At 43.5% G+C, this 26,096-nt stretch overlaps 2 protein-coding genes across 2 annotated transcripts; both read left to right on the top strand.

The window, feature by feature from the left end:
* Positions 1-4,312: 4,312 nt before the first annotated feature.
* LOC143593411 (TMV resistance protein N-like) lies at positions 4,313-19,165 on the top strand. Its single transcript, XM_077073048.1, has 7 exons — positions 4,313-4,393; positions 4,689-4,796; positions 4,856-5,004; positions 5,286-5,523; positions 5,586-6,296; positions 18,091-18,375; positions 18,566-19,165. Exons 1-7 carry the CDS (start codon positions 4,313-4,315, stop codon positions 19,163-19,165), a joined length of 2,172 nt encoding a protein of 723 aa, XP_076929163.1.
* A 5,745-nt stretch (positions 19,166-24,910) lies between these two features.
* Positions 24,911-25,768, top strand: LOC143593417 (glycine-rich RNA-binding protein-like). The gene is made up of 2 exons (XM_077073052.1): positions 24,911-25,085; positions 25,361-25,768. The coding sequence occupies exons 1-2, from the start codon at positions 24,972-24,974 to the stop codon at positions 25,751-25,753; spliced, it is 507 nt and encodes a 168-aa protein (XP_076929167.1). The 5' UTR covers positions 24,911-24,971; the 3' UTR covers positions 25,754-25,768.
* Positions 25,769-26,096: the final 328 nt, after the last annotated feature.

Raw genomic sequence — 26,096 nt, 5'->3', positions numbered from 1 at the left:
GTTTCGTACGCGCATGAAACGTGGGATTCTTATCCAACAATATCGAAGACACATTATCCCCATACAAGGTTACCTTCTCGTTTTTACCTTGATTTAACTCGTTTATAAAACGAACCAGCCACACGCACTCTTGCGCGGCCATAGTCGCAGCCCGATACTCCGCCTCAGTAGTCGAAAGTGACACCGTGGGCTGCCTTTTGCTACACCAAGTAACAGCACTTGAACCAATCAAGAAAACATACCCGGTTGTACACCGTCTCGTGTCCGGATCTTTAGCATAATCGACATCGCAAAACCCGATTAATTCCATACTCGACTCCCTCTTAAACTTAACACCATAGCTCGGAGTCGACTTCACATACCGCAACACTAACCGAGCGGCTTCAAGGTGCGATTTTCTCGGAGCTTGAACAAATCTACTAAGCACACCAACGACATACGCGATGTCGGGTCGAGTCAAGGTCAAATAAATAAGACTTCCAATTATTTGCCTATACATGGTTACTTCTTCCAACTCTTTTCCTTCTTCGGCTCGAAGAGACCCGTTTGGTTCCATGGGTACTCGTATCGGTTTGCAACTTTCCATACCGAATTTCACCAAAAGATTAACGACATACCGATTTTGGTGAAGTATAAACCCATCATTCTCGTACTCGAGCTCTAGACCCAAAAAGTGCTTTAATTTTCCCAAGTCTTTCATGAAAAAATGAGTGCACAGATTCGTTTTTAACTGCTCCACCACGTAGACTAAATCGCCGGTTATAATTAAATCGTCTACATAAACGAGGATAACAACGGTTTTGTCACATTCGGCTCGGACGAACACACTGGTATTGGCTATTGTAGGAACAAATCCGTTAAGTTCTAAAAACTAACCAATCTTACCGAACCAGACCCGCGATGACTGTTTTAAGCCATAAATTACTTTCTTTAACTGACAAACATAATTAAGAAATTTTTGACTTACAAAACCTCTCGGCTGATCCATGTATATTACCCGATCCAAATCGCCATATAAAAATGCATTACTCACATCCATTTGCCATAAATCCCAACCTTTGCACGCAGCGATAGCTAAAATTACTCGAACCGAAACGAGCTTAGCTACGGGACTAAACGTATCTTCATAATCGATCTCGTACTCCTGTGAAAAACCCCGTGCCACTAATCGAGCTTTATATCTTTCTATCGACCCGTCGGCACGCCTTTTAATTTTAAAAACCCACTTACACGAAATCGGATTTACATCACCCGGCTTCGGAACAAGATTCCAGGTCTCGTTACTGGCTAAAGCATCTAACTCTTGCTCCATTGCTTCCATCCACTTAGGATCTTGTATAGCTTGTTCTACCGTCTCGGGTTCGGTTTCTTGACTAACAAGTAAGGCGACATTTGCATACTTTGGGTTCTGTTTTCTCGCCCGTTCGGACCTTCGAACAACCTGCACACTATCTTCAACGGTTGCTGAATCGTTAGGATTGTCGGATTGAGACCCGGACTGACCGGTCGACAACCCGGTGCGCCAGGGGCTGATCCGTGGGCTGCTGTGTAAACCCGCACTTTCTGTTTGATTCTCAACAGGTTGAACAGTGGGTTCAACCTCCTCTTCATTGTTAAACTCCACAGCAACATACTTGTCCACTTCTTGTCTTAAGTCTTGAGTGTCGGGTAACACTTCTTTACTCGGTGACCACCATGATGAGTTTTCATCAAATATTACGTCTCGAGATACGTAAATTCGCCCGGTACTCGGCTCACAACATCGCCACCCTTTCTTTTCGTTATCGTAACCAACAAAAACACATCTCGTTGCCTTTTTCTCTAACTTGTGTCTGAGATGCCCCGGGATGAACACGTAACACATGCATCCAAAGACTCGAAAATAGCTAACATTCGGTCGGATTTTGAACATCTTCTCGTATGGTGACTCGTAGCCCATTCCTTGTTGTGGCAATCGATTACTTATAAACGCAGCGGTACTCATTGCCTCCGCCCAAAATCTCCCCGGTATATTCTTGTTGTGCATCATGCTTCCGATCATGTCGGTTAGGGTCCAGTTCTTTCTCTCCGAAACCCCATTTTTCTCAGGAGTATTAGAACACGTTAGTTGGCGTTTTATTCTATTTTCTTTAAGAAACAAAGAAAATTCACGGGATGTATACTCGCCTCCGTTATTGGAACGAAGACACTCGATGCTTCGTTTTAAGTCACGTTCAGCTTCCAACTTAAATTCTTTAAAATTTTCAAACGCCTCGGCTTTCTCCTTCATGAAATATACCCACAAATATTTCGAATAGTCGTCAATAAATGATATCATAAAAATCATACCTTTGACCGTTGGTTGCTTTACCGGACCGAACACATCGGTATGAACGAGTTCAAGAAGGGCTTTAGCTCGATAACTAGAGTTCTCAAACGGTTGCTTATGAGCCTTTCCAAACTGACAACCGCCACACACTACATCCGTTTTTACTTCAAGTTCGGGTATTCCCGCCACCAACTTCTTTTTCCCGATTAATTGAAGTTTATCGTACCCGACGTGGCTTAAACGTTGGTGCCACAAATCTGCGTTTAAATTCCTTTTCACCTTATTCACATACGAAGTCCCGGCAAACAATACATAAACCGAGTCTTTCTTTCTCCCTTGAATCACCGGTATGGATTTAGTTTCGAACTTATCGAAAATACTCACCTCGTTCGGCCCGAATAGAACATACCGTCCGGTGTCGGTGATTTGAGGAACCAACAACAGGTTCTTTTTCATGCCGGGAACATGAAACACATTTTTAAGAACCAAACCACCTTCCTCGGAATCTGATGAGATATCAACCTCACCCATATGAGCTATGCCATGTCGCGAGTCATCGGCTATAACTACCACCTGATTACCCTCGTACTTAATCAGGTTCTTTAACCGCTCCTTTTGTCCCGTTAGGTGATTCGAACAACCCGAGTCTACAATCCAATCATTTAACAAATTTAAAGAGGGTTTTACCGTAGCCGTTAACGCGTGAACCTCTTCAATTCCGGCATAATGGGCCTCAGCATCCCAAGGCTCTTCAGTTCGATTTTGCGTTGTCGCGACGTTTCCTTCTTCAGTTGCACTCGCTGTACAATACTTTGCGATGTGTCCTCGCATGCCACAATTATAGCACTTAAAAGTTTTAAACGACGGACTTTTACCTTGTTTATTACGGTTCCAATTCTTTCGTTCATCACCACCTTCCTGTTGGTTTCGTTCCTCGGGTTTATTTCCTTTGTTTGATCGATCCCATGGCTTCTTTTTGTTGTAATTGTGGTTGGGTTTGAACTTTCCTTTTCCTTTACCCGCAAACAGTGCTTCGTTTTCTTGTTTCGGTACAGCGGAGACCGACACACCGGCCATCTGTTTAGCTAAGGATTCCTGCTCCGATAACAAATTTTCAAATTCCGAGAGTGACGGTTGGGTCGCCCAACCCTGAACATCAGCGACAAACGACTGAAATTCCGGTCTCAACCCGTGAATAATAATCCGTTTCATCCTCGCGTCTCCAATCCTTGATTGCTGATCTAAATCGGCAATCTCGCGACAAAGCGATTTCACTTTATGGAAGTACTTTGGAATCGACATATCTTTCTGAGTGACCGAAAGCAACTCGTTTTCAAGAAGTTGTAGTCGGGTGTCGTTTTTCTTCGTGAATAGTCGTTCAAGAATATCCCATGCATGCTTCGGTGTTTCGGCTTCTTGAAAGTGATCTAACATCTCCTTTTCGACTGTTGTTTTCAACACGAACATCGCTTTCCCGACCTTTACTCGCCACTTCCCGACAGCACCTCCGGTGTCGTTTCTTGGTAGTTGCGTATCGGTTCCATTGGTATCCTTCCAAAGGTCCTGACCTTGAAGGTATGACATAACACATGTCGACCAAGTCCGGTAATTAGTTTGGTTCAAACGCTTGATTCCGGCAACAAACGACGTATCGGCCATCGTTTCCTTATTCGCCTGCTTCTTTTCTTCACCTGCTTAGCTTACGATCTACAGACCCGGATAATCGCCAAAGGCAATCGTCCGTGAGACTAATCTCTTGGCTGGACTTCGATCGGCTAAAATTGATTCCGTACGGCCGGCTCTGATGCCACTTGTTAAACCTAACAGTGGAGCCGATGTAAACCTGATATAATCAAGAACTGATCTTGATCAGTTTGCAGACCAAGAAAACTAAGATTGCTTCCTTGTGAATTGTTGCTTTTTGAATATTACTGTTCGTACAGTAAGTAGAGGACAAATAATATATTCACCTTGGTTGGGCTGCACAATTATATTGCAAACAGAATGGATCTTTCTTTGACAAACAAAGACTTCGATGATTTTATTAAGAAAAAGACTAACTTAATAAGCCTATGTGAACCAAGGGTTTATATAACACCCTTAATTCGTATCCTACTCGTATTCAAATACACAATTTGAGCCAAACACAAATAGGAATTAGGATAAGACTAACTTAATTAAAATAAGACTAACTTATTAATAAATAATAAACGAATTATTATTTAAAATCTCCTCCAAGCCACCCCATGAGATTTACCAAACCGCCCTTAAATATCGTCTCGCTTAACAAAGACACCCGCAAGAACTTTGTTGACCATCTTCGTGCTGCTCTTGAAGAATATGAAATCTATGCTTTTAATGATAATGAAACGCTTGACAGAGGAAAATCGATAGCCCGGAACTCTTGATGGCCATTGAAGAATCAACGATTTACGTTATTGTTTTCTCAAAGAACTATGCTTCTTCCCCTTGGTGCTTGGATGAACTTGTAAAGATAATGAGCTGTCATAAGACAAGTGGACGCATGGTTTTCCCTGTGTTCTATAGTGTGAGTCCCTCAATGTGCGAAGGCAGGAAGGGCATTTTGGGGAAGGCTTTGCTCGAAACTACAAGTCGCATAAAATGGATGTATGGAGAGAGGCTCTTGTAGAAGCATCTAACTTGTCTGGCTGGGACTTGAAAACCGTTGCAAATGGGTTAGGTCTTTTTAATTCCCTTTTTTAAGTGTCGAGTCCAAATTTATTCGAATTATATTATCATTTCTTTTGCAAAGCACATGCAGTGCTAAATGATAAGATCATCTTGATTCTTGAAGATCTTGCATGTTTGCTAAAATAGATCAAACAGTTTGAGGAGGAATTAAAATATAGTTTGCAAGTATATACACTTATAATGCACCTGTGTATATGCAAGTTTAAACAATCAGATAACCTCGCCTATAAAATATTGTTCTTACTCGTTTCTATTTGAATTTCAGATATGAAGCCGTATGTATCAAAGATATTGTTCAAGCAATTCGGAGACAACTGAAGCAAGTAACTTCGGTTAGTGTTGATGAGAATTTGGTTGGATTACAAGATCGCAGAAAAGAGGTTATATCATTGTTAGACGGACCGGATGATGTTTGCATGATAGGGATACGTGGCATGGGTGGAGCTGGTAAGACTACTCTTGCCAGAGCCCTTTTTGATGACATTTCTTATCACTTTGACGGCGTAAGCTTCCTTGAAAACATTAGAGAAGTTTCACAACAGTACGGTCTCAACATGTGCAAAAGTTGCTTCTCGAGGATGTTACAAGGGAAGAAAACTTGAGAGTACGCATTGTTGTTGATGGAAAGCGCATGCTAATAAAAAGATTAGGCCATAAAAGGGTTCTTCTTGTTCTTGATGATGTGGATACTCTAACCCAACTAGAGGCTTTAGCCGGAGAACTTAATTGGTTTGGTAAAGGAAGTAGAATTGTAATTACAACAAGAGATGAGCATGTTCTAGTTGGACATGGGGTAGAGGATAAGAACATCTATAAAATTAGTTTGCTAAATGACAATGAAGCAAGTCAACTCTTCAAATGCTATGCTTTTAAGAGAAGTATCCCCTCAAGAGAGTATGAAGAGGCCTCACAGCAGGTGGTACACTATGCTACCGGCCTTCCTTTGACTCTTAAAGTTTTGGGTTCGTTTTTGTGCGGAAAAAGTCTGGCTGAGTGGACAAGTGTGCTAAATAAACTGAAAAAGATTCCAGAAAAGGAAACTATAGAAATATTGAAAATAAGCTATGACAGTTTGGAGCATGAGTACCAAGAAGCATTCCTCCACATTGCATGCTTTTTCAGAGGATGGAAGAAAGATGCTGTATTTCGGATACTTGAAAGTAGTGAATTATACCCACATATTGTAATTAGTGTGCTTGAGCAAAAATCCCTCATAAACATCTCAAATGAGCATTTGTGGGTACACGATCTTGTACAAGAAATGGGAAAAGACATCGTTCGTCGGATGCAGCCTAATGAGCTTGGTAGGCATAGCAGATTGTGGGACCCTGAAGAAATTCAATTATTTTGAAAGAAAATACGGTAAGCTCAACTTTCCTTGTGAAGAATTTTTCTTATAGTAAAATCCGAGCTGAACTAGCACGGTTAATTTAAGAGAATCTTAACTCGAGCTCGAGTTGTTTCCAGCCTTATGTGTTAAAGAAACACTAAGTGACCCCGAGTAGATTATGGATAATCTGGGGGTTAAGTAATGTTTCCCACGAGGGTTAGGTCCGGCAAAGAAGGATGTTCTTCAGATGACCTGCAAAACAGACACCGTGAGCTCGTCACTGAGAAGGGGGGGGGGGTTTCCTCCTTGTGACCACCCTCCGGCGTGAGAATCAGACTAGATTGCTCTGAATATAAGTGTATATTGAGAGAAATAGCTAGTGAAGGTAAAATACAAGATGATCCTACCGTTCCAAGGTGTTGGAGTATTTATAGCCGAAGGTAGGTTTCCAAGCAGGTACAGCCAGCTGTATAATATTCCTGTTCTACCAACTATGGGCTACGCACGTGCCATGCTGGTTGGTGGGTAGGCAGCGGCTGATAGTGACAAGGCCGGCTGTGTACTGTTCCCTTTCCACCAACTGCAGGCTATGTGCGTGCCACGACAAGGGTTGGTGAGTAGGCAGCGGCTAATAGTGACAAACAGTACTAGAGCATGCTCCTCGTACTGTTGTCGGTGAGCTGTCACCCTGTGATTGGTTCATGGGCTGCTTTGGTCAGATCTTGTCTATTTTGTCCATACCTTGGCAGGTATAGTACAAAAGATCTTCCAGAAGCATACGGACTGGCTCATTTGGGCGGGAGTATTCCCGCCTTGCTCATTCCTTCAGGTGACACTGAATTATTGAGAGTTAGTGCCTTGTGCGTGTAGCCTTGCTATTAGTGCGGGTAGCCTTCCCTGATGGCTTGTATCCGCAGCTGCGGGGACAGGCGGGGTACTTCACCATTGGGAGGCTTTCCCTGCTGGAACAGCTGGCGTACTGCGCGTAAGGTCTTCATCTCTGAGCATGGTGGGTTTTGCGGAACCAGTTGGTCCTTGCGCAGACGTCCCTCTTCAAGGTGAGTCTTGCAGGTCCAACTGGGCTCTGCTGGGACCTACCTCTTCAAGTCCCCCCAGTCTAATGTTCTTCTCATGAATTGTTAATAAGTGAGGTGAACTTTGGACTTAAGCAAGGGGTTTTGAAAAGGATTTAGTTTTAAGGTTGTCCGTGGGGATTCTTCCCGCGGTTTCCCTAATGTCACGTGCAGAAATTCCCGACTTTTCTGCTTGATCTTTGGGTATGATGCGGGTAGGTGTGTAACCTCCTCGCAAGTCAGGAGCGTTGAGTTTCACTTGTGTAGATTCTCTATGAGGTTTCGGTAGTTTTAAACATAGTGATCAATTATGTTAAAGAACCAATTCCATCCTGGAGCTTCAAACAATCTAGTTCTCAACGTTCCCGCTATGCGGGGATGTTATTTCCCTTTCCGCAAGCATGGCCCAGAAGATCCTTCTTGGTTTCAATTCCCTGCGAGTGCTAAGTATGTGAAGGGTTTCGCCTTGACACTGTACCCGCACTCGTCTTATAGTTATCTTACTTCCAAGGTATTCTTGGCGTCCATTCCCTGCGGGTGCTAAGTATGTGAAGGTTTTTGCCTTGACACTGTACTCGCACATGTCTTATAGTTACTTGGTTGCCAAGGTAAGGGGTATAGTCCCGCTTACTTTTGAATCTTTTTGAATCTTTTTGAAATTCGAAGAGTTGGTGAAAGGATAAGAACAGTCCAAACTGTTGAAACGTCGTCCGACGGTTTCTTCTGACAGTGTCAGGACGTGCAGGAAGTTATGGCGACGTGAGAGTATATAGTCATTCCAGACGCTTTTTCAAGCGCGTGGGCGCGATTTTTCGGGCGCGTGGGTGCGGATTTTACGGCGCGCGTCCCGTCAACAGCTGTTGCCAGCTTGCTTTTTCCACGTGTCATAGTTTCATTGCACCTGCTCTTTTCTCTCTCCTCCGCATTAAATTCATCGCATTCATTGCGATGAGTATATAAAGGGGGAGAGAGTTCACGGTAATCCACACTTTCACTTCTTTCTTCTTCTTCTAAGCGATTTCTGGCGAATACTCTAACTTTCTGTCGAGCATTCTCCTGAAATCGTTCTTTACCTCCAAAACATGTCGTCTACTCATGATCCAGAAGCTACCGTCGAGGAGTCTGACTTGTATGTCGAGAACCCGACGTCTACGTCTGATAAGGACGATAAGAGCACTGCTGGCGAATGCCAGTGTGCTCTTCCCATCGAGCTTTACCGGTACATCGTCCGGAAGTTCATGCTCGAGCCGTTCGAGCCTGAGTTTCCGGAGCCACACCAGACGGTGTACGATGCCCCCAAGGGCAAAATAGGGGTATATGCCGCTTTCTTCGTCTATGGGAATCTTAGGTTCCCGTTGACGAAGTTTGTATACCGTGTTCTGGATAGACACGGTATGCACCTGACCGAGGTACACCCAATGGCGATCGCCAAGATCCGCCATTTTGAGTGGGTGTGCCTCATTCTTGGCGTGGATCCCCACGTCGACCGCCTGATGACCTTCTACTCCTGGAGGTGTATCCAAGGCTGGTATACCCTGGTCACCCGGATCAAGGGTTTGAAGATCTGCGCTACCGAGCGCAGTCTTCGGTCTTGGAAGCGGGAGTTCTTTTACATCTCTGCCCGTGTCGTCCCTATAGCGATGACATTTAAGAACGGGAGAGCTCTCCCCAGCCTTCACGCCTCCAACTACCAGGAGGCGGAATGGTTCTCCAAGATTTCCCGGATCCAGACTCCGGTTTATCTCTTTCCGGAGTCCGGGATGGTGATGCTCGGTATGAGCAGGGTGTGGAAGGATGCTGGGGCGGATGCGCCACAGATTCCCATCGTACTTGAATACGGTTTGAACTTTATCCCTTACGGTATGCTCCATCTTCTTTGTTGATTTAAGGTTTTTTCTAACTGTTTTTCTTTTTATTTCAGAGGGAAATGACTTGCAGTCCCTCCTGCATCCGCGGGAAGCTGACGGTCCCGCTTGGTTGGGTACTCGTGCTCTTGACGAGATCGAGTTGCCCATCCTTGCGCAGACTGCGGATCGGTTTGTGGAGGCCTACCCGCCAGGCCAAGAAATACTGAGCGCCACGCGGCCAGGTAAAAGACTATTTAACCCTCGCCCTCTGAATGCTGAAGCCTCTGCTGGAATTCCTCTAATCTTGTTATCTTCTGATGAGGAATCCGCAGATGGTCCTTTTCTTGCGCGGAAGAAGAAGGCTGTCGGCGGGAAGGGCAAGGCGAAGGTTGCCTCCACTGCCGATCAGGGGAACCGGTCTGAGTCGGAGACCGAGAGTGAAGAAGCGGCGGGGAACCCAGGTGGTGTTGAGACCACTGCTCTGGAGGTTGAAACGGCTGTCACCTCCGAGCTGCCCAGGACGACGACGGTGACCGGTACGAAGAGGCCGGCTCCATCGGGTTCGTCCCCGCCTGTTCGCACCTTCAAGCTCAAAAGGACCCGTAAGTGTACATAACTTTAACTTCATATCTTTCCGCTATTATACTTATATATCTTGTCTTCGTGCAGGCGTGGATGCTACGACATTCCAGAGTGGAGCGGGAGGGAGCAGCTCTGGACCCATGAAGGTAGGTTTGGTCAACCTACCCGAGGCGATGACCCAGGCGGCTACGCCTGCTTGCAGTACTGGTTCAGTTGCTCATCCCGTTGAGCCAACTGTTCCAGCTGTAACATTATCCCCGCCGGCTGTCAGTGCCATTTTCACATAATCCATCACTGAGCCGACGGTGATTTCTCTTGCGGGTTCTTCCGCAGCCGCGGCCACGGTTGTGAGTTCACCTCCGGTGAGTTCACCTCCGTTGGTTTCCACCGCGGCAGCCTCCACCATGCCTCCTCCGGCGCCTGCGACTACGGCCAGTCCTTCAGGTATGTTTGGGGTTGGGGCGTCTAGCCAATCCTTGCCTCCTTCCCGTCTCCTTGACCTTTTGGATGGATATCCCTTAGGTTCAGGTGATGGGTTTGGTGGCTATCGGCCTGTTGTCGACCCTACAGGTGCGTAGGGTTATTTTGGCCTATATCCCTTTCATCATTTCTCTCTCTTAACTGTTTTTTGTTTTATTGCAGTTCGTGATTCCAACGAGGTGTACGCTCCTCGGTGGAATATCCGCCGGGGAACGACCCTCCGGACTGCTGAGGAGTGCGTCAAATGGGCGCGTCACGCCGCCCCAAGCGGTGCGCTGGGGGAGGCCATGGCCAGCTACCAGGAAGGTAGGCTATCCAACGAGCTCCGAATCCTCCTCGCCCGGATGCAGCCGCGCGTCGAGCTACTTTGTCGTGAAAACGACAAGTTAAAGACGGCGCGTAGCCTTGAAGTGGCTCAGGCGCGGGCTATCCGGGAGGAGAATGCGAAGCTTGCCGACATTGCTGCGGAAAAGGAGAAGGCCTTCAAGGCCCTCGAGGTTGAAGTTCAGGCCCGGCTCGAGGCCCGTTCCAAGGCTGCCCAAGCTGTTAACGAACAGCTTCGGTTGGCCAAGGAAACTGCACGGAATGCAACCGAGAGGGCCACCAAGGCTGAAGCTGTTGCTGAGCCTCTACGCATCGAGAATGAGGAACTTAAAGCCAAATTAGAGAGGCTCCAGCAGGCTCATGATGCTTTGGCCATGGAAGATGCCAAGAAGCTCCAAGAGATCTTGGACCAGAGGGGGGTGCTTGACCAAACTGAGCGTAAGCTAAAGGGCGTCGAAGAGGCTGCAGCCAAAGATGTGTTGCTTGCCAATTTTACAAAGAACGAAGCCGAACGCGCCCGTTATGAAGCTCAAGCTGCCCTCCAGGAGGCTCTGGTTACCAAGGAATGGCTTCTTCGAGAAGCGTTGTCGCAGGTATGCGCAGTTTCACAATTTCTTTACGCTTTTCCTTACACTTAGAAGAGTTTTTGATATACTTCTGTTTTTTAGGTTGTGCATCGGGTGTTCACGAACACATCATATGACGATGCGATGAGCGCAGCCCTCAACGCTTCTCATGAGGATGGAGAAAAGGCTGGCTTCTTGCTTAGTCTAGGGTTTGTTGAACAAGGCATTCCGCCTTCCAACTTCCCTCTTTACAATTTGTGGATACTGAAGCTGCGTATGACCAAGCAGTGAATCAGTATTCCGCCTTCCCGCATCCGGTGGTGGAGAAGGTAAACGAGATTGCTGCTGCTGATGATGGGCTAACTATCCTCAAAGCTTTCCTTGAACCGCCACACTCTACTGATGGTGCGGGTCCAAGTGGGAGTGGTCCTAAAGCTTGATACTTTAGATCCCTTTCCACCATTAGAGTAGATTTTTATGTTTGTAGACTTCTAATCTTGTATGCGGGTATGTACCCAGCAATTCTTTTAATGTTTGAATGTTGATGGAATAAAGATTATTTGTTAATGTCTTGCCTTGTTTATTTCACGCATATTTTGTTTTAACTTAGCAATTTCTTGAGTACTTAGATAAGTAAACTTTTCAACGTGACAGATAATAAGTTAAAGTTTTGCTTCCTCTTTCGTGATTGTGCGGATAAGACCGTCACTTTCACTTAGTAGGATGGCTAAACTTTACCTATATCTGACCTGCGTGGAAGTTTTCCTCATCTTTTCCTTTGAAATTTTCTAAGTGTTTTGAATAAGTTAACCTTTCGACGCGCGGTTGCCAATAGGTCAATGTTCAGTTTCCTCTATCATGATTGTGCGGGTAGGACCGTCACTTTCATTTATTGGGATGACCAAACTTCACCTATAGCTGACCTGCGTGAAGGTTTTCCTTAGAAATTTTTACCGTTTTATGTGTTTATGCGGGTTTTGCCGCCTTCCACACGCAACGACTTACTTCTTCCCATATTTATGCGGTGAATACCGGCATCAGTGTGGGAAGTTCATAAGTATAAAGGTAAGGCTATCAACACAATGTGATAAAGGAGAATCATTTCCATTAGAAGTGGCTCTAGGCCTTTTCTTTACAAGTTTGGAATTGATCTACATGTAACATTTGCGTAATTGAGCTCCGTTCTATGTTCTTGGGATAGGAGTGCCATCGAGCCTTTCGAGCCGGTATGCGCCTTTTCCAAAAACTTCTTTGATAATGTACGGTCCTTCCCAGACCGGTGCCAGTTTTCCTGGGCGCTCTTGGTTTGAAGCCTCGTTGTTACGCAATATGTAGTCTCCTACATTGAAGTTGCAGAGTTTTACCCGCGTGTTGTAGTACTTTTGCATTTGTCGCTTGTAGTTTTCTTCACGCGCTGCGGCTAAGTCTCTGCGTCCTCGGTTAGCATAAGGTCTAACCGTCTTTCCGCATCATTGTCTTCTGGCTGAATCAAGGCCCTTGGTGAGGGCAAACCAATTTCGACTGGGACCATGGCTTCAGTGCCATAAGTGAGGCTGAACGGGGTTTCTCCCGTACTGGCCTTTTTCAGCGTTCTGTTTGCCCAAAGGACGTGTGGAACTTCGTCTACCCAGCCGGATCTGTGTTCCAGGAGTCTTTTCTTTATACCTTCGACGATGCTTTTATTTGCTCTTTCCACCTCACCGTTACCTTGCGGGTGTGCCACTGAGGTAAAGGTGTGGGTGATTTGAAGTTCTTCCAGCCACTTTTGTAGCTTCTTGTCAGCAAAGTTGGTGCCGTTATCACTCACCAAAGTCTGTGGAAGTCCAAAACGACAAATAATAAATTCCCAAATAAATTTTTTAATATGTTTTGCGGTTGTTTGGGCTAAGGGTTTTGCTTCTATCCACTTGGTGAAGTAGTCGATGGCTACCACTAGGAACTGAACGTTTCCTGCTGCTGTAGGAAATGGGCCTGTCACATCGATGGCCCACTTCTGAAATGGCCATGAAGAGGTGACTGGAACAAGTTCATTCTTCGGGCGATGCGTGTTGGGTGCGTAGAGCAGGCAAGACCTACACTTTCTGATGTATGCCAGCGCATCCGTATGCATCCCCGGCCAAAAGAATCCCGCGTTGTTTAACTTAGCTACAACAGCGCGTGGACCTGTGTGTACTCCACAGATGCCTTCGTGTACTTCCCTTAGGAGGTAGTCAGCATCTTGGTTGTCCACGCATCTTAAGAGTGGGCCAAGAAAGTTACGTCTGTAAAGGATGTCATCGATGTGTTGATAGTTTAATGCTTTACAACGTATTTTTCTTGCCTGTGTTTTTGACTCTGGTAGTATACCCGCTGCAAGGTAATTTATTATCGGTGTCATCCACGTTTCTGTGCCGGTTTGGATGACACAAATTTCCTTGTGCGGGACTGATGGTGTTTCAAGGAGTTCAATGCGGATATCCTTTCCCAAATGGGTGAAGGCTAATGATGCAAGCTTGCTTAACGCATCCGTAGATTTGCTTTCGCTACGCTTGACGTGTATGACTTTACAATCATTAAAATCGCGCATAAGGGTTTTTGCTTGTGCGAGGTACAGGGCCATTGTGTCGTTCACGGCCGTGTACGTTCCGTTTATTTGGTTGGCTACTAACATGGAATCCACGTGGGCTTCCAAGTTTTTCACTCCCATTTTACGCGCAATTCTCAGCCCGGCCAAGAATGCTTCATACTCGGCTTCGTTATTCGTACTTGGAAAATCCAGTCGAATAGCGTAAGTGTATTCTTGGCCTGCTGGGTTGGTTAGTTTCAACCCTGCGCCTGAACCCTCGTTGCTGGCTGCTCCATCGGTGTAGAGTCGCCAGACATCATTGATGTCCTGTGCTGGGGAAGGTTGAGCCTCCTCCTAGCACTCTTTCTCCCGCGAAGCGGGGACTTCTGCTATAAAGTCGGCCAGGACCTGGCCTTTTATGGCTGGTCTTGGCTTGTACTTTATCGCATATTCCCCCAACTCAATTGCCCATTTGGCTAGACGTCCCGATAACTCGGGTTTGCCTAGAACGTTTGCAAGTTTGAAGCTGGTGAGAATGGTTTGTTTAAATCTTTGAAATCTATACACATGCGCCATTGTTTGTTAGCCTTCGGTACCATAACGGGATTTGCAACCCATGTTTGATATCTACTAACGCGTACGATGCCCGCGTCAAGGAGTTCCTTGACTTGGGTTCTACACGCGTTAGCCTGTTCCGCCCCCATTACTCTGCGTTTTTGTATGACTGGCGTAAAAGCCGGGTCACATTTGAGATTATGCTCTGCTTTACTTCGAGGTACACCAGTCATGTCAGCTGGTGTCCACGCGAAGATGTCAGCGTTTCTCTGTAGTAAGCGTTTGAGTAAGGTGCGTGTAGGATCAGTGATTGTTGAGCCAATTGTAACAGCCTGGTCAGGGTATTTGCCATTGAGGGCCCATTTTTCTGGTTCGGTGATGGTTGGTTTAGCCATCTTTGGTTTGGGTTTAGATGAGACGGATGCGATGCATACCTGGGGGATACCGGTGATCACACCCTCAGCAGTTGGCCATCCCATCATGCCGTGGACTGAAGATACCACGGCGTTGAATCTTGCCATCCCGTCTCTCCCGAAGAGAATGTCGTATGTGTGATGTGGCTTCCTCATTATGACGAAGTCCACGTCTTCTGTGCGGGAGTATTTTCCGTCCGTGAGAATGACGGGGAAAGATAGGATACCCAGGGGTGTGTTTGTGCTGCCGTCGAACCCTTCCATTGAGGCGTAAACCGTTTCCAGGCGTTCTTTGTCTTCGTCGTCTAGCTTGTCGAAGAACTGCCTGTACATAACCGTTGACGAGGCGCCGTTGTCAGCAAGAGTGCGGGAAGTTATGTAATGCCCCAGCTGGCTTTTGATGACGATAGGGCCTTCCTTGATGGGTCCTCCTGGCACTCGCGGGAAGCGCACCTCAGCTTCCTTCCATTCGCATGGTTCTGTCGTTCGTCTTTTTCTTCCTCTGATGTTGCCATGAACCATGTGGATGCTGATGTCAACGGGCTTTCGTCCGTTGCCTTTATACCGGTTATCATTCCTTCCTCCATTCTTGATTGATGCCACAAGGTGTGCAAGTCTTCCATCCTTGACGAATGTTTCAACAATATCCTTCAAGGATGTACACTCCTCTGTATTGTGACCCTTTGTCCCGTGGAAGTCACAGGATTTGCTCTGATCCGCATTAGGTCGCAAATATCTCCGTGACGCTTTTGGTGAGTGGCGTCCACCGGTGTTTTTGGCTTGAAGGGTGCGTGTTATCCCTTCCGCCAACAAGAGGGCGAGAGCTGGATGAGGTGTCAAAGTTTACCCTTGACTGCCAAATACCTAGCTTACTCTTTTTGTTCTGCCGGGCGATCCGAACATTGTTTTCTCTGGTCCTCTGCGTGTAGAGGTGTGTACTCTGGGGAAGATCCCTACCCAGTTGCTTCTCCGTCTCGGCAAAGCGCTTGGCCGCCGTCATGATGGCATCCCATGTGGATGGCATGCCGTCCTTACCCGTCAACGTGCGGATAAGCTCTGGGTATTCGGCGCCCTGGATGAAAGCGGCGCGAACAAGATCTTCACTTATGTTGCCCAGACTCAGCTTTTTGGAGTTGAAGCGAGTGACGAAGTCTAGTAAAGATTCATCTTCCTCTCTCACGCAGTTGAGGATCGTCCACTGCTCTTCAGTATATTTCCTCTGTTGACTGAAGTGTTGGCTGAACTTGTGTTGAAAGTCCGCCCAATCATAGATGTGGTGGACTGGTAAACGATCAAACCACGCCCTGGCCGCTCCAACCAGCGTCATCTGGAACATATAACACCATGTGGGTTCCGTCCAGTTACTGACGGTTGCCCCGGCTATGAATCTGTTCAAGTGATCGTCTGGGTCGGATAGACCATCATAAGTGCCGATGTTGGGCATCTGTTTGGCACTTCTCGGGGCGATTGCTTCCGCAATGTCCCTTGCAAACTTGGATGTTCCCGCATTTGCAGCAGTTGGTTTAAAGGTTTTGGAGAAGTCGCGTGGGTTTCCCCCCGCGTTCCTTGGTTTGAAGGTTTCTCCGAAATTCCTTCTTGGTTGGAAGTCCGTTTCTTTACGCTTCCCTTTCGCCCTATGGCGAGGGTTCGCTTCAGTGTCGGATTCCTCCCGATCATCGTCCGAGTACTCGCACTCACTGTTCATGTTGAGCTGTTATCGAGTACTTCCGAATTCGTCAGCCTGTTGGAGTGAACGCAAGCGTTCATCCAACTCAGCTTGGAATTCCTTCTGACGTGCTTCGGCCCACGCCTTAACTTGATCGTGTGTTTGGCGAGGGAGCCTCGTCTGTTTCTCCAACTGGGCATCAGTGAACCCCAGTGAAATATTGTTTACTGCACTTGCCCCGGCTTGGGTAACCGGGGTAGTGTTCGTAAAATTTGTGTAACCGCCGGTGTTCCCCCCAGTAGCTAGGGTTGTGGTTACCGGGGTTTCTTGGTCACTTACTGGCCTTGGGACCGGAGTAACGTTAACCATTTTTTCAGAAGTTTTGAAAAAACTGAATTAGTTCTAGCTTTTATGCACGGATGACGCCAATGAAGAAACACTAAGTGACCCCGAGTAGATTATGGATAATCTGGGGGTTAAGTAATGTTTCCCACGAGGGTTAGGTCCGGCAAAGAAGGATGTTCTTCAGATGACCAGCAAAACAGACACCGTGAGCTCGTCACTGAGAAGGGGGGGGTTCCTCCTTGTGACCACCCTCCGGCGTGAGAATCAGACTAGATTGCTCTGAATATAAGTGTATATTGAGAGAAATAGCTAGTGAAGGTAAAATACAAGATGATCCTACCGTTCCAAGGTGTTGGAGTATTTATAGCCGAAGGTAGGTTTCCAAGCAGGTACAGCCAGCTGTATAATATTCCTGTTCTACCAACTATGGGCTACGCACGTGCCATGTTGGTTGGTGGGTAGGCAGCGGCTGATAGTGACAAGGCCGGCTGTGTACTGTTCCCTTTCCACCTACTGCAGGCTATGTGCGTGCCACGACAAGGGTTGGTGAGTAGGTAGCGGCTAATAGTGACAAACAGTACTAGAGCATGCTCCTCGTACTGTTGTCGGTGAGCTGTCACCCTGTGATTGGTTCATGGGCTGCTTTGGTCAGATTTTGTCTATTTTGTCCATACCTTGGCAGGTATAGTACAAAAGATCTTCCAGAAGCATACGGACTGGCTCATTTGGGCGGGAGTATTCCCGCCTTGCTCATTCCTTCAAGTGACACTGAATTATTGAGAGTTAGTGCCTTGTGCGTGTAGCCTTGCTATTAGTGCGGGTAGCCTTCCCTGATGGCTTGTATCCGCAGCTGCGGGGACAGGCGGGGTACTTCACCATTGGGAGGCTTTCCCTGCGGGAACAGCTGGCGTACTGCGCGTAAGGTCTTCATCTCTGAGCATGGTGGGTCCTGCGGAACCAGTTGGTCCTTGCGCAGACGTCCCTCTTCAAGGTGAGTCTTGCGGGTCCAACTGGGCTCTGCTGGGACCTACCTCTTCATGTGTAGAGCTTGAGCTCGAGCATCGCTTGTGATTGGTCTTACAGGCGTAAGGCCCGGTCGTCTGTCATGATTAAATTGATACTAAGCAAACACAAAACATACCTAGTATATTAAGAAATTATACATTGGTTTCGAGCCTGTTTATTAGATGAGCTCCATGTTAAACTCGAATTTGGCTCATGGATAGTATAGCGCAATCCATAATTCATATATAGATCATTTCCCAAGCAAAGCCCATGTAGCTTGGCTTACTTACGTCCCTAGTTTCTGGCACTGCATCTTTATCGTCTTATCTTGTTTTGAAGGGTACGCAGGAAATCAAAGCTATTGTAGTTGGAGATGTGCAGGAGATAGATTCAATGAACATTTCAGAAGCTTTTAGAAACATGGAAAAAGTGCTTTATTTTCATGCCATGAGCAAGGAAATGACTCCTCATGGACCTGAATATCTGCCTAACGAGTTACGATGGCTCACTTGGAATCATTTCAGTTTAGATTCTTTGCCAGAAAGCTTTCATGCAAATAAACGTGTTGGACTTGAAATGCCTCACAGTAAAATTAAACAACTTTGGGACATGACGGAAGTAAAGGTAAAGATATGAGTTTACTTAAGTTTGTCCGGGTGTTCAAATCTCAAGCATTTACCAGAATCATTAGGGAACTTGGTTTGTTTGGCAGATCTTAATGTTTCTCACTGTACAATTATAGAACTACCTCCTACAATTGGTAATCTCTCAAATCTTGTGCAGTTAAATCTCACTTTACTGCCATAATTTGAAGTCCTTACCAAACACCATTAATAAACTACACAGTCTGAAAACACTTGATCTCCACCATTGCTTAAATCTTGAGGAGCTTCCGGAAAAGTTGGACGGCTTAAAACACCTTGAGAATCTTACTGCATCTAGCACCGGTGTTAGACGTCTTCCCGATGCCATTTCCAGGTTAAAACATCTAAAAACTCTTGATCTCCATCACTGCTTGAGCATTGAAATGCCTCTGAACCTGGCTGCAGTTGGAATTCAGCAAAATCTTGCTCACTTAAACCTCTCTTGTTGCATACAACTGAAAGAGTTCCCAGAATCCATAGGGAATTTGGGGAACTTGTCAAAACTTGATTTGTCACATAATATGATACAAGAACTACCCTCATCAATCGGAAATCTAACCATGCTTATTCATTTGAATCTCACTTATTGTGATTATCTACACACGCTTCCCGCCACCATCACCAGATTGAAAAATCTGAAAACTTTTCAACTCCATGGATGTACAAGTCTTGAAAGTTTTCCTGAGAACCTCGACCAATTAAGATCTTTAGAGGACCTTATTGTATCAAGCACCACTGCACCAGCATTAGATCCATTCCAAACAGCATAAGGAGACGCAAAAATCTAAAAAGGCTGAATACCCATGATTGCAAGTTTCTCAAATACTTGCCTCCAGCTTTAGGTGATATCGAATCATTAGAGATTCTTCGTGCATCTAACTCTGCAATCATGGTCATCCCAGACAGCATTTGTAGCTCAAAGTCCCTCAAAATACTCGATCTTCATGGTTGTTTTAATCTGCATGAGCTTCCTGCTTACCTAAGCAACATTCAAAGCTTGGAGGAGATTTATATATCCGGTACATGTGTTACACAGTTGCCTCCCCCCATTCATGAATTCAAAGCAACTTAAAGCTTAGAAGAAAATTATTTTGGTTAGTTCATGATTCGCGACGATGCTCCATGAACTTTACTTTATTTTTGTATAACACGAAAATATTATTGGTTGGCATTGTTTCTTATCCGAAATATACGTGCATTCAAGAGAGTCGATGAATACGGATTATAGTCGATTATGAAATATGCCAAGAAGAGCCGATCAACACATTAGCTTTGTAAAGTCTGCTATTCTCTTAAAAGTCTTGATTAAGAATGAGTCAAATTGCTTGTGGAATGCATGCTGATCATTGATGCAGCAAAAAGAGTTCCAAGGAAGGTACTACAAGCGTACAAGGTGTGATCTAGCAACACAGTTTCAGTGGTGGATTCTTCAAGCAAACTAAGTGCTATTATCAATTTACACCCAAGGTATTGGTTAACCTCCTTTGTGTAATTATTATTTTGTACGAATGGCTCTAGGTAGGGATAAGCAAATAGTACCAGGTCTGATACTAATTCAAGCATTTTCGATACCAATACCAAATAGTTAAGAAAATAGGTATCAAGAAATTCGTGATTAGGACCGATATGGTACTAAGCTCATCCCTAACTCTACGATATAAATCATGATCATAACATTGTTTTAAAGTTTTTTTCCACATGCACTTAATATGTTATTTAGATGCTAATAAGTTGTGGGAAAACCCTTATAATTAAGATGTTAAAAAATTGTGGAAAGACCCTTAGATATGTCGTACTACATATATTCTTGATCAGTTAGCTATAGGCTTTATATAAAATTTTAAGCATATTTTAAGCTTCCAATAGTTCTATTATTAATTCAAATTGAATTAACTCGAATTTGAATGTTCGAAACAATTTGAATTCAACTTAAACTTTAAAAATTCTAATAAACCAATATAATTAACAAGAATTATGAATTTTGATTCGATAAACGCCCTACCGTCATGCATCAGTGAAACCCAATTAAAATCCTCTTGACCAATAAAATTGAACGAATATAATTTGCTTTTAGGATGTGATTTTAAGAAGGTTAAAAAATCAGTTAAATCAAACATGAATTCGATGGGACTCGAACCCCTTATCGTGTCCGTTTAAAATGAAACAGAAAATGTGACACTGGCCATAATTATTGGCATATCTGGTGTCGTGTATCATGTAGTGACGTAAGCCAATTTGGGGAGAAAATATCTTCCCATCGTAAATAACGTCAGTCACGTGGCCTGGCCCCACCAGTAGTTAGGTTTAACCTCTTTTCATGATTCACCTAACCCCAAGCACTGTGCCCCCACTTGTGTATTTGGCCTTTAGCTACATCCTATAACGTGTCACGTCAACGTCACGTCATCGTCTCGTAAAAAGCGGACATCGAAGCTCGCCCTGTTATGGTTTAATGTTCTTGGGCGCCCCCAATATATGTATGTATGTATGTATGTGTGTATGTGAGACAGGAGAGAGAAAGAGCCCTTCCGCGCCCGGCCATCCCCTTCACCCGCGCCCCCACCGACAACGCCCCGCGGCGGTGTACGGCGCCCACCGCGCCCGTTTCTCCTCCTTCAGCGCCCCATAGCGACCGGTTGTACTGTCTTATCACCGATTTAATGCACTTATTAATTTCTTATTTTCTTTTATGTAATTAACTATTTTCTTGTTAAAACACTATTAAAAAAATTATTCGCATACCAAAATGTAAATAAAGAATATATTTTATGCAACTCTTTCTAATAATATGATTGAAAAGTTTGTAAACGAATTTTAAATATAAAAAAGTTGTGGAGTGTTTTCTTTTTAAAGCATGTTGGGTTATTTCAAAAGTATTTATTAAAAATTAAAATGATGATGTTTGTATAAGACGATGCATTTCACTCATTGTTAAAAAATAAAAATTAGTGAACAGTTAAAAATTTTCTATGATAAAACAAAAGGCATCAATGACTCGATTTATCTTTATTGTAATTCATTTGTGAAGCTCATTATTCGCTATGAACATCAAACTCGGTGTGATATATCTGGTGTGATAAATCTATAGGGGGGTGTTTGGTTCAGAGAATGGAATTGTAGAGAAATAGAATAGAGAAATGGAATTACAGAGAAAGGGAATTGGTCTGGAGAATGAGAATTGACTGTTCTGTTTGGTAGTAGAGAGATTTCAGTAGAGAAATATAGCTGAGAATCATTTCTCTTGTTTGGTACATAGGAAATAAACAGAGAATTATATCAACTTTATCATTAGCACAAGTATTTTTTTCATAACAAATATTTATTAAAAAATAAAAAACATATAAAAAGATGCATAAATTCCAACCAAATATTTAGTAATGAAACGAACTTCCTGCCGAACAAATGACTGAACGTTCAGTTCATTTGCAGGCCTATTTCAAATATTTGATCATACAAAAATATTTAAAATTACCCGAACAAACTTGACTTCTAAGAAAAAGTGAACACAACAGTGAACACATATAATGTTTTCAGGTCCTCAGTGAACACAACAGCAGCCACCTGTCAAAGCTCTATATTGAGAAAAATGAGGTGTTCAGAAAGAGAAATCTAAGAAAAAGTCACATGTCTGACCTCAGAATGTTCAAGTTTTTCAAGAAAATAAGTGTAAGGCAGTTTAGGGCGGTAACGCCACCATCTTTTTGATATCCAAAGTGCTCTAACGCCTTGTGTGCCTTTGGCTTTCGCCTTTGCATCTTCTTCACGAAAACTTTTTTCAACCTCTTTCATGTCAAATTCAATTGCATATTTAGCACGTGATGAATCTAACTGTTCGGCTAATTGCTCCCTTCTCAGAATATCTTTCCATATTTGCAGGCTTTCTTGCCATGTTCCTTTAGTTTCTTGATTATTATCTAGCAACAGAAAACCATCAAATATTTTTACTAAACATTAGTAGACTTGTAAACAAGCCAAACGCTCAATGAACAGTTCGTGAACCATTCGTTTATGTTCGTTTATTTACGTACGAACATGAACACAAAGTTTTGTTCATTTAGTTAAACGAACGAACATGATTACTTGTCCCGTTCGCTCATTTATGTTCATGAACGTTTGTTTACGTTTTTTCATTTAAATTATTTTATGTTCGTTGGTTTACGAATTTTTTAGGTCGTTAACATATTCATTTAAATTTTTAGGCCCATTAAAGTTTACTCTAGTCTAATAACTTTTTAGACCACAAACATTGTTGTTCACATTTACTTTTAATAGGTTTTAGTTCAGTTATGTTGTTCATCTGTGTTCAGTTATGTTTGTTTGTTTAAGTTCCTGAACCGTTCGTTTATACTTTATGCTGTTAACAAACAAACATAGACGAATACGTTCATTTTCTTAACAAACAAACACACACAAGAAAACCCTGTTCATTTATTTGTTCGTGTTCAAACGCTTGTTCGGTTAAAGCTAAACGAATGAACGAACATGAACATGCTCCGTTTGTGTTCATTCGATTCATTTAAAGGCCTAAACATTAGATACAAAAATGGCATTTCTAAAACTAACCTGAAAGCCCTAATTCTTCCTGAAGTTTATTCTTATCCTGTGTCTTCAATTTCACAACCTGAAAGCTCATGTTTTCATTTTCATCCTCACCTTTAAAGCTACAAATTACACAAAACTATAAATTTATGTACGTGTGACTTTTTTCTAACCAAATTGGATGAAGATTGAAGTTAAGTTAAATCGTGTTACTTGATAGGAACTTAAATCGCCGGATGCACACAGCCCTTGTAATCGACCATTTACTCATGTTACAACTTTATGTATCAAGTAAGAATGAAAAGTACCTGGGTCATGGGTAATATACTGAAACCCCATATATAAAATGGCTTTCATCCTTGGTTCAAATAGATATACAGAGAAACTGATACGAAGATGAAGAAATCGTAGTTATAAAGAACATGTTAATGTGACGGAAGAGTGAAGGAGCAGAAGCAAGCAAAATCGTAAAGTAGGGTTTCAAAAATCAAAGATATGTTGTTAAAGAAGAAGGAGAGGATGGAAGAATCATACCTAGCAGATCGATGGAGGAAACCCTGGAATGAGACTGAGAAATGGAACCCTAGAATCCAATTCTCCGCTTTTTGTAGAGAAAAGAAATAAGAGAAATGGAAATGGTTTATTTCCATTTCTCACCTCTTTATTTCATAAACAAACAAGAGAATTCTTTCTAATTCCATTTCTCACCTCTCAATTCCCTCTACCAAACACCCCCTAGAGGTCTTCAACTACATTCAAAACAAATTTCTTGTGGTTTGTTGTAAAAGAATTTTCAAATAGGATTCGTCTACGACTTTCGAGAGGTCAATTTCGTAAATATCCTAAGAGATGAGTTTAGAAATTGTAGCAATGAAACTGGATTTTCTGATACCTAAGGTCCACACAAAAGATGACATCAGATAAATCAAAGTTGTAAAAATGGTATTATCATTCGCTAGGCCACGTTTGGAAGTAATGTTATCTCATGTATGGACATTCTAGTACTAGAAAAACTCAATGTCATTGCAACAATGGCTAAACTTACTTCATGTGATTTACACAATCCATTTTTCTAGCAGTTGATTACTTGATTTTGCCTGACTCGTCGAGTTCGTATTCATTGTTAATCATTGGTTGAAAAAACATATGTCAAAATACTTATTAATAAAAAAGATCATGATTTTAAATAAAAAAAATATTCACTTTATGTTTTATCTTGTTTGTATATCATGAATTTAAAGTTGTACACTACAAATACATAATCAATCATACCAATAGAAATTCCGTCAATACCTGAGAAGAGTGAAATGTAGACAAACAGTATTTATATCGAAAACATAGAGAGGTTGTTTCCCAAGGAACCCCCAACTCCAAAGTCATATGTATGACCAATATAGGTTACAATAATAAATAGGTAGCAGTAGTGATACTAATAATAATACTGATAACAATAATAATAAATAATAAATAGTTGGTGTTCAAAAGGAAAAAAAATAATAATAGTATGTGAGCACCACCACCACCACCACCACTCACTTCCACAATTCGTACACCACCATCAATTATGTCAGCAATATACAGACGTTAAATGACTCTATCTAATGTGATATATGTGATAGATAACAAATTTTCAGCTTATGTAGACGATATTCAATTTATCAAACAAACGACATTATATTTGCAAATTACAGTTTTCATAACAAATATTTAGTTGTAGATATGCTACTTTCTTCACCTACTTTCATATGTGTATTAACCACAATATAATAAAAGATATTTTAGGTTGATATTTGATGCTCTCTCTCTAAAATATCTAAAACATTTGCTACCGAAATTAATTAGGTTTATATCAAAAGGATACCCCGACCCTACCCAAACCACGGTTAAGTGACAGCAGCCTGGTGCGCACTACACACCAAGCGCAAGTTAGCAAACCACGGTCAACTTCAATTCTCCTCGCCTATATAACCACACCATTTCCAACCATAATCACTCACACCTGCAACTTTCTTTCATCACCGTTGTATTCCACCAGAAATGGCTTCTGCTGACGTTGAGTACAGGTGTTTCGTCGGTGGCCTCGCCTGGGCCACCACTGACCGGTCACTTGAAGAAGCGTTCTCTACTTACGGCGAGATTCTCGAATCGAAGGTCCGTTTGTCGCAAAGCTCGGATTCGGATCCATCCTGATTCGGCTTTGTTTGACGAATATTCACACGTTCTTCTGTTACTGTTACTATTAGATCTGTTACTATTTCTCTGTTACTTTTACTGATATCTAAAACGGTACGTTCATCCTCTTGTTCTCTTATTATTATAAGAGGCAGACGATCGATCGATTGAGATTACGATTCAGCAGCTTATGTTAATTCAATCACAGTTTATTAAAATTAATCACAAATTAATTAGGTTTTTGTGTTATTCAGATCATCAACGATCGTGAAACCGGTAGATCTAGAGGATTCGGATTCGTTACCTTCAAGGAAGAGCAGTCGTTGAGAGACGCAATCGAAGGGATGAACGGCCAGAGTTTGGACGGCCGTAACATCACCGTGAACGAGGCGCAGTCACGCAGCGGTGGTGGCGGCGGCGGTGGTGGACGACGTGAAGGTGGATACGGCGGAGGACGTCGTGAAGGTGGATATGGAGGTGGTGGTGGCGGTTATGGTGGTGACAGGCGTGGTGGAGACCGTGGTTATGGTGGTGACAGGCGTGGTGGAGACCGTGGTTATGGTGGTGGACGTGATGGCGGTTACGGTGGGAATGATGGTGGATCTAGGTACTCTAGGGGAGGCGGTGATTCCGAGGGGAAGTGGTAGGTTAGGGTTTGTAGGTTATCGGGATCTGTTCTCTTATTGTTGCAAGTGTTGTGTTCTCGTTCTGTTTTTGACCTGTGCTCGGTTACTCTTATTGTCGTGTTGGATGCTTTTAGAAAGCTCTTAGTTTTTAATCAAAAGAATTATGGTTCCGGTATGTCTAATGTCACCATTTCTGTTTTTGTTTTATGAATTTAAGCTTGATCTCGTGACTCATGAGCCATGATAGTAGACTAATAGTGATTTGCTTTGTTTTGGAGTAAGTTGAATCGACTTGATGGGAAGATTCAAATACTCAATTTTACCATTAGTTCCTTTTGTAAATCTTTTTAGTCGGTTGTCACAG

This window comes from Bidens hawaiensis, unplaced genomic scaffold (assembly GCF_021521415.1).
Source record: "Bidens hawaiensis isolate Kalapana, Puna unplaced genomic scaffold, B.hawaiensis_p1.1 tig00042216_1, whole genome shotgun sequence".
Classification (NCBI taxonomy): Eukaryota; Viridiplantae; Streptophyta; class Magnoliopsida; order Asterales; family Asteraceae; genus Bidens; species Bidens hawaiensis.
The sequence above is the reverse complement of the archived record's forward strand: the minus strand, read 5'-3'. Positions and strand labels throughout refer to the sequence as shown.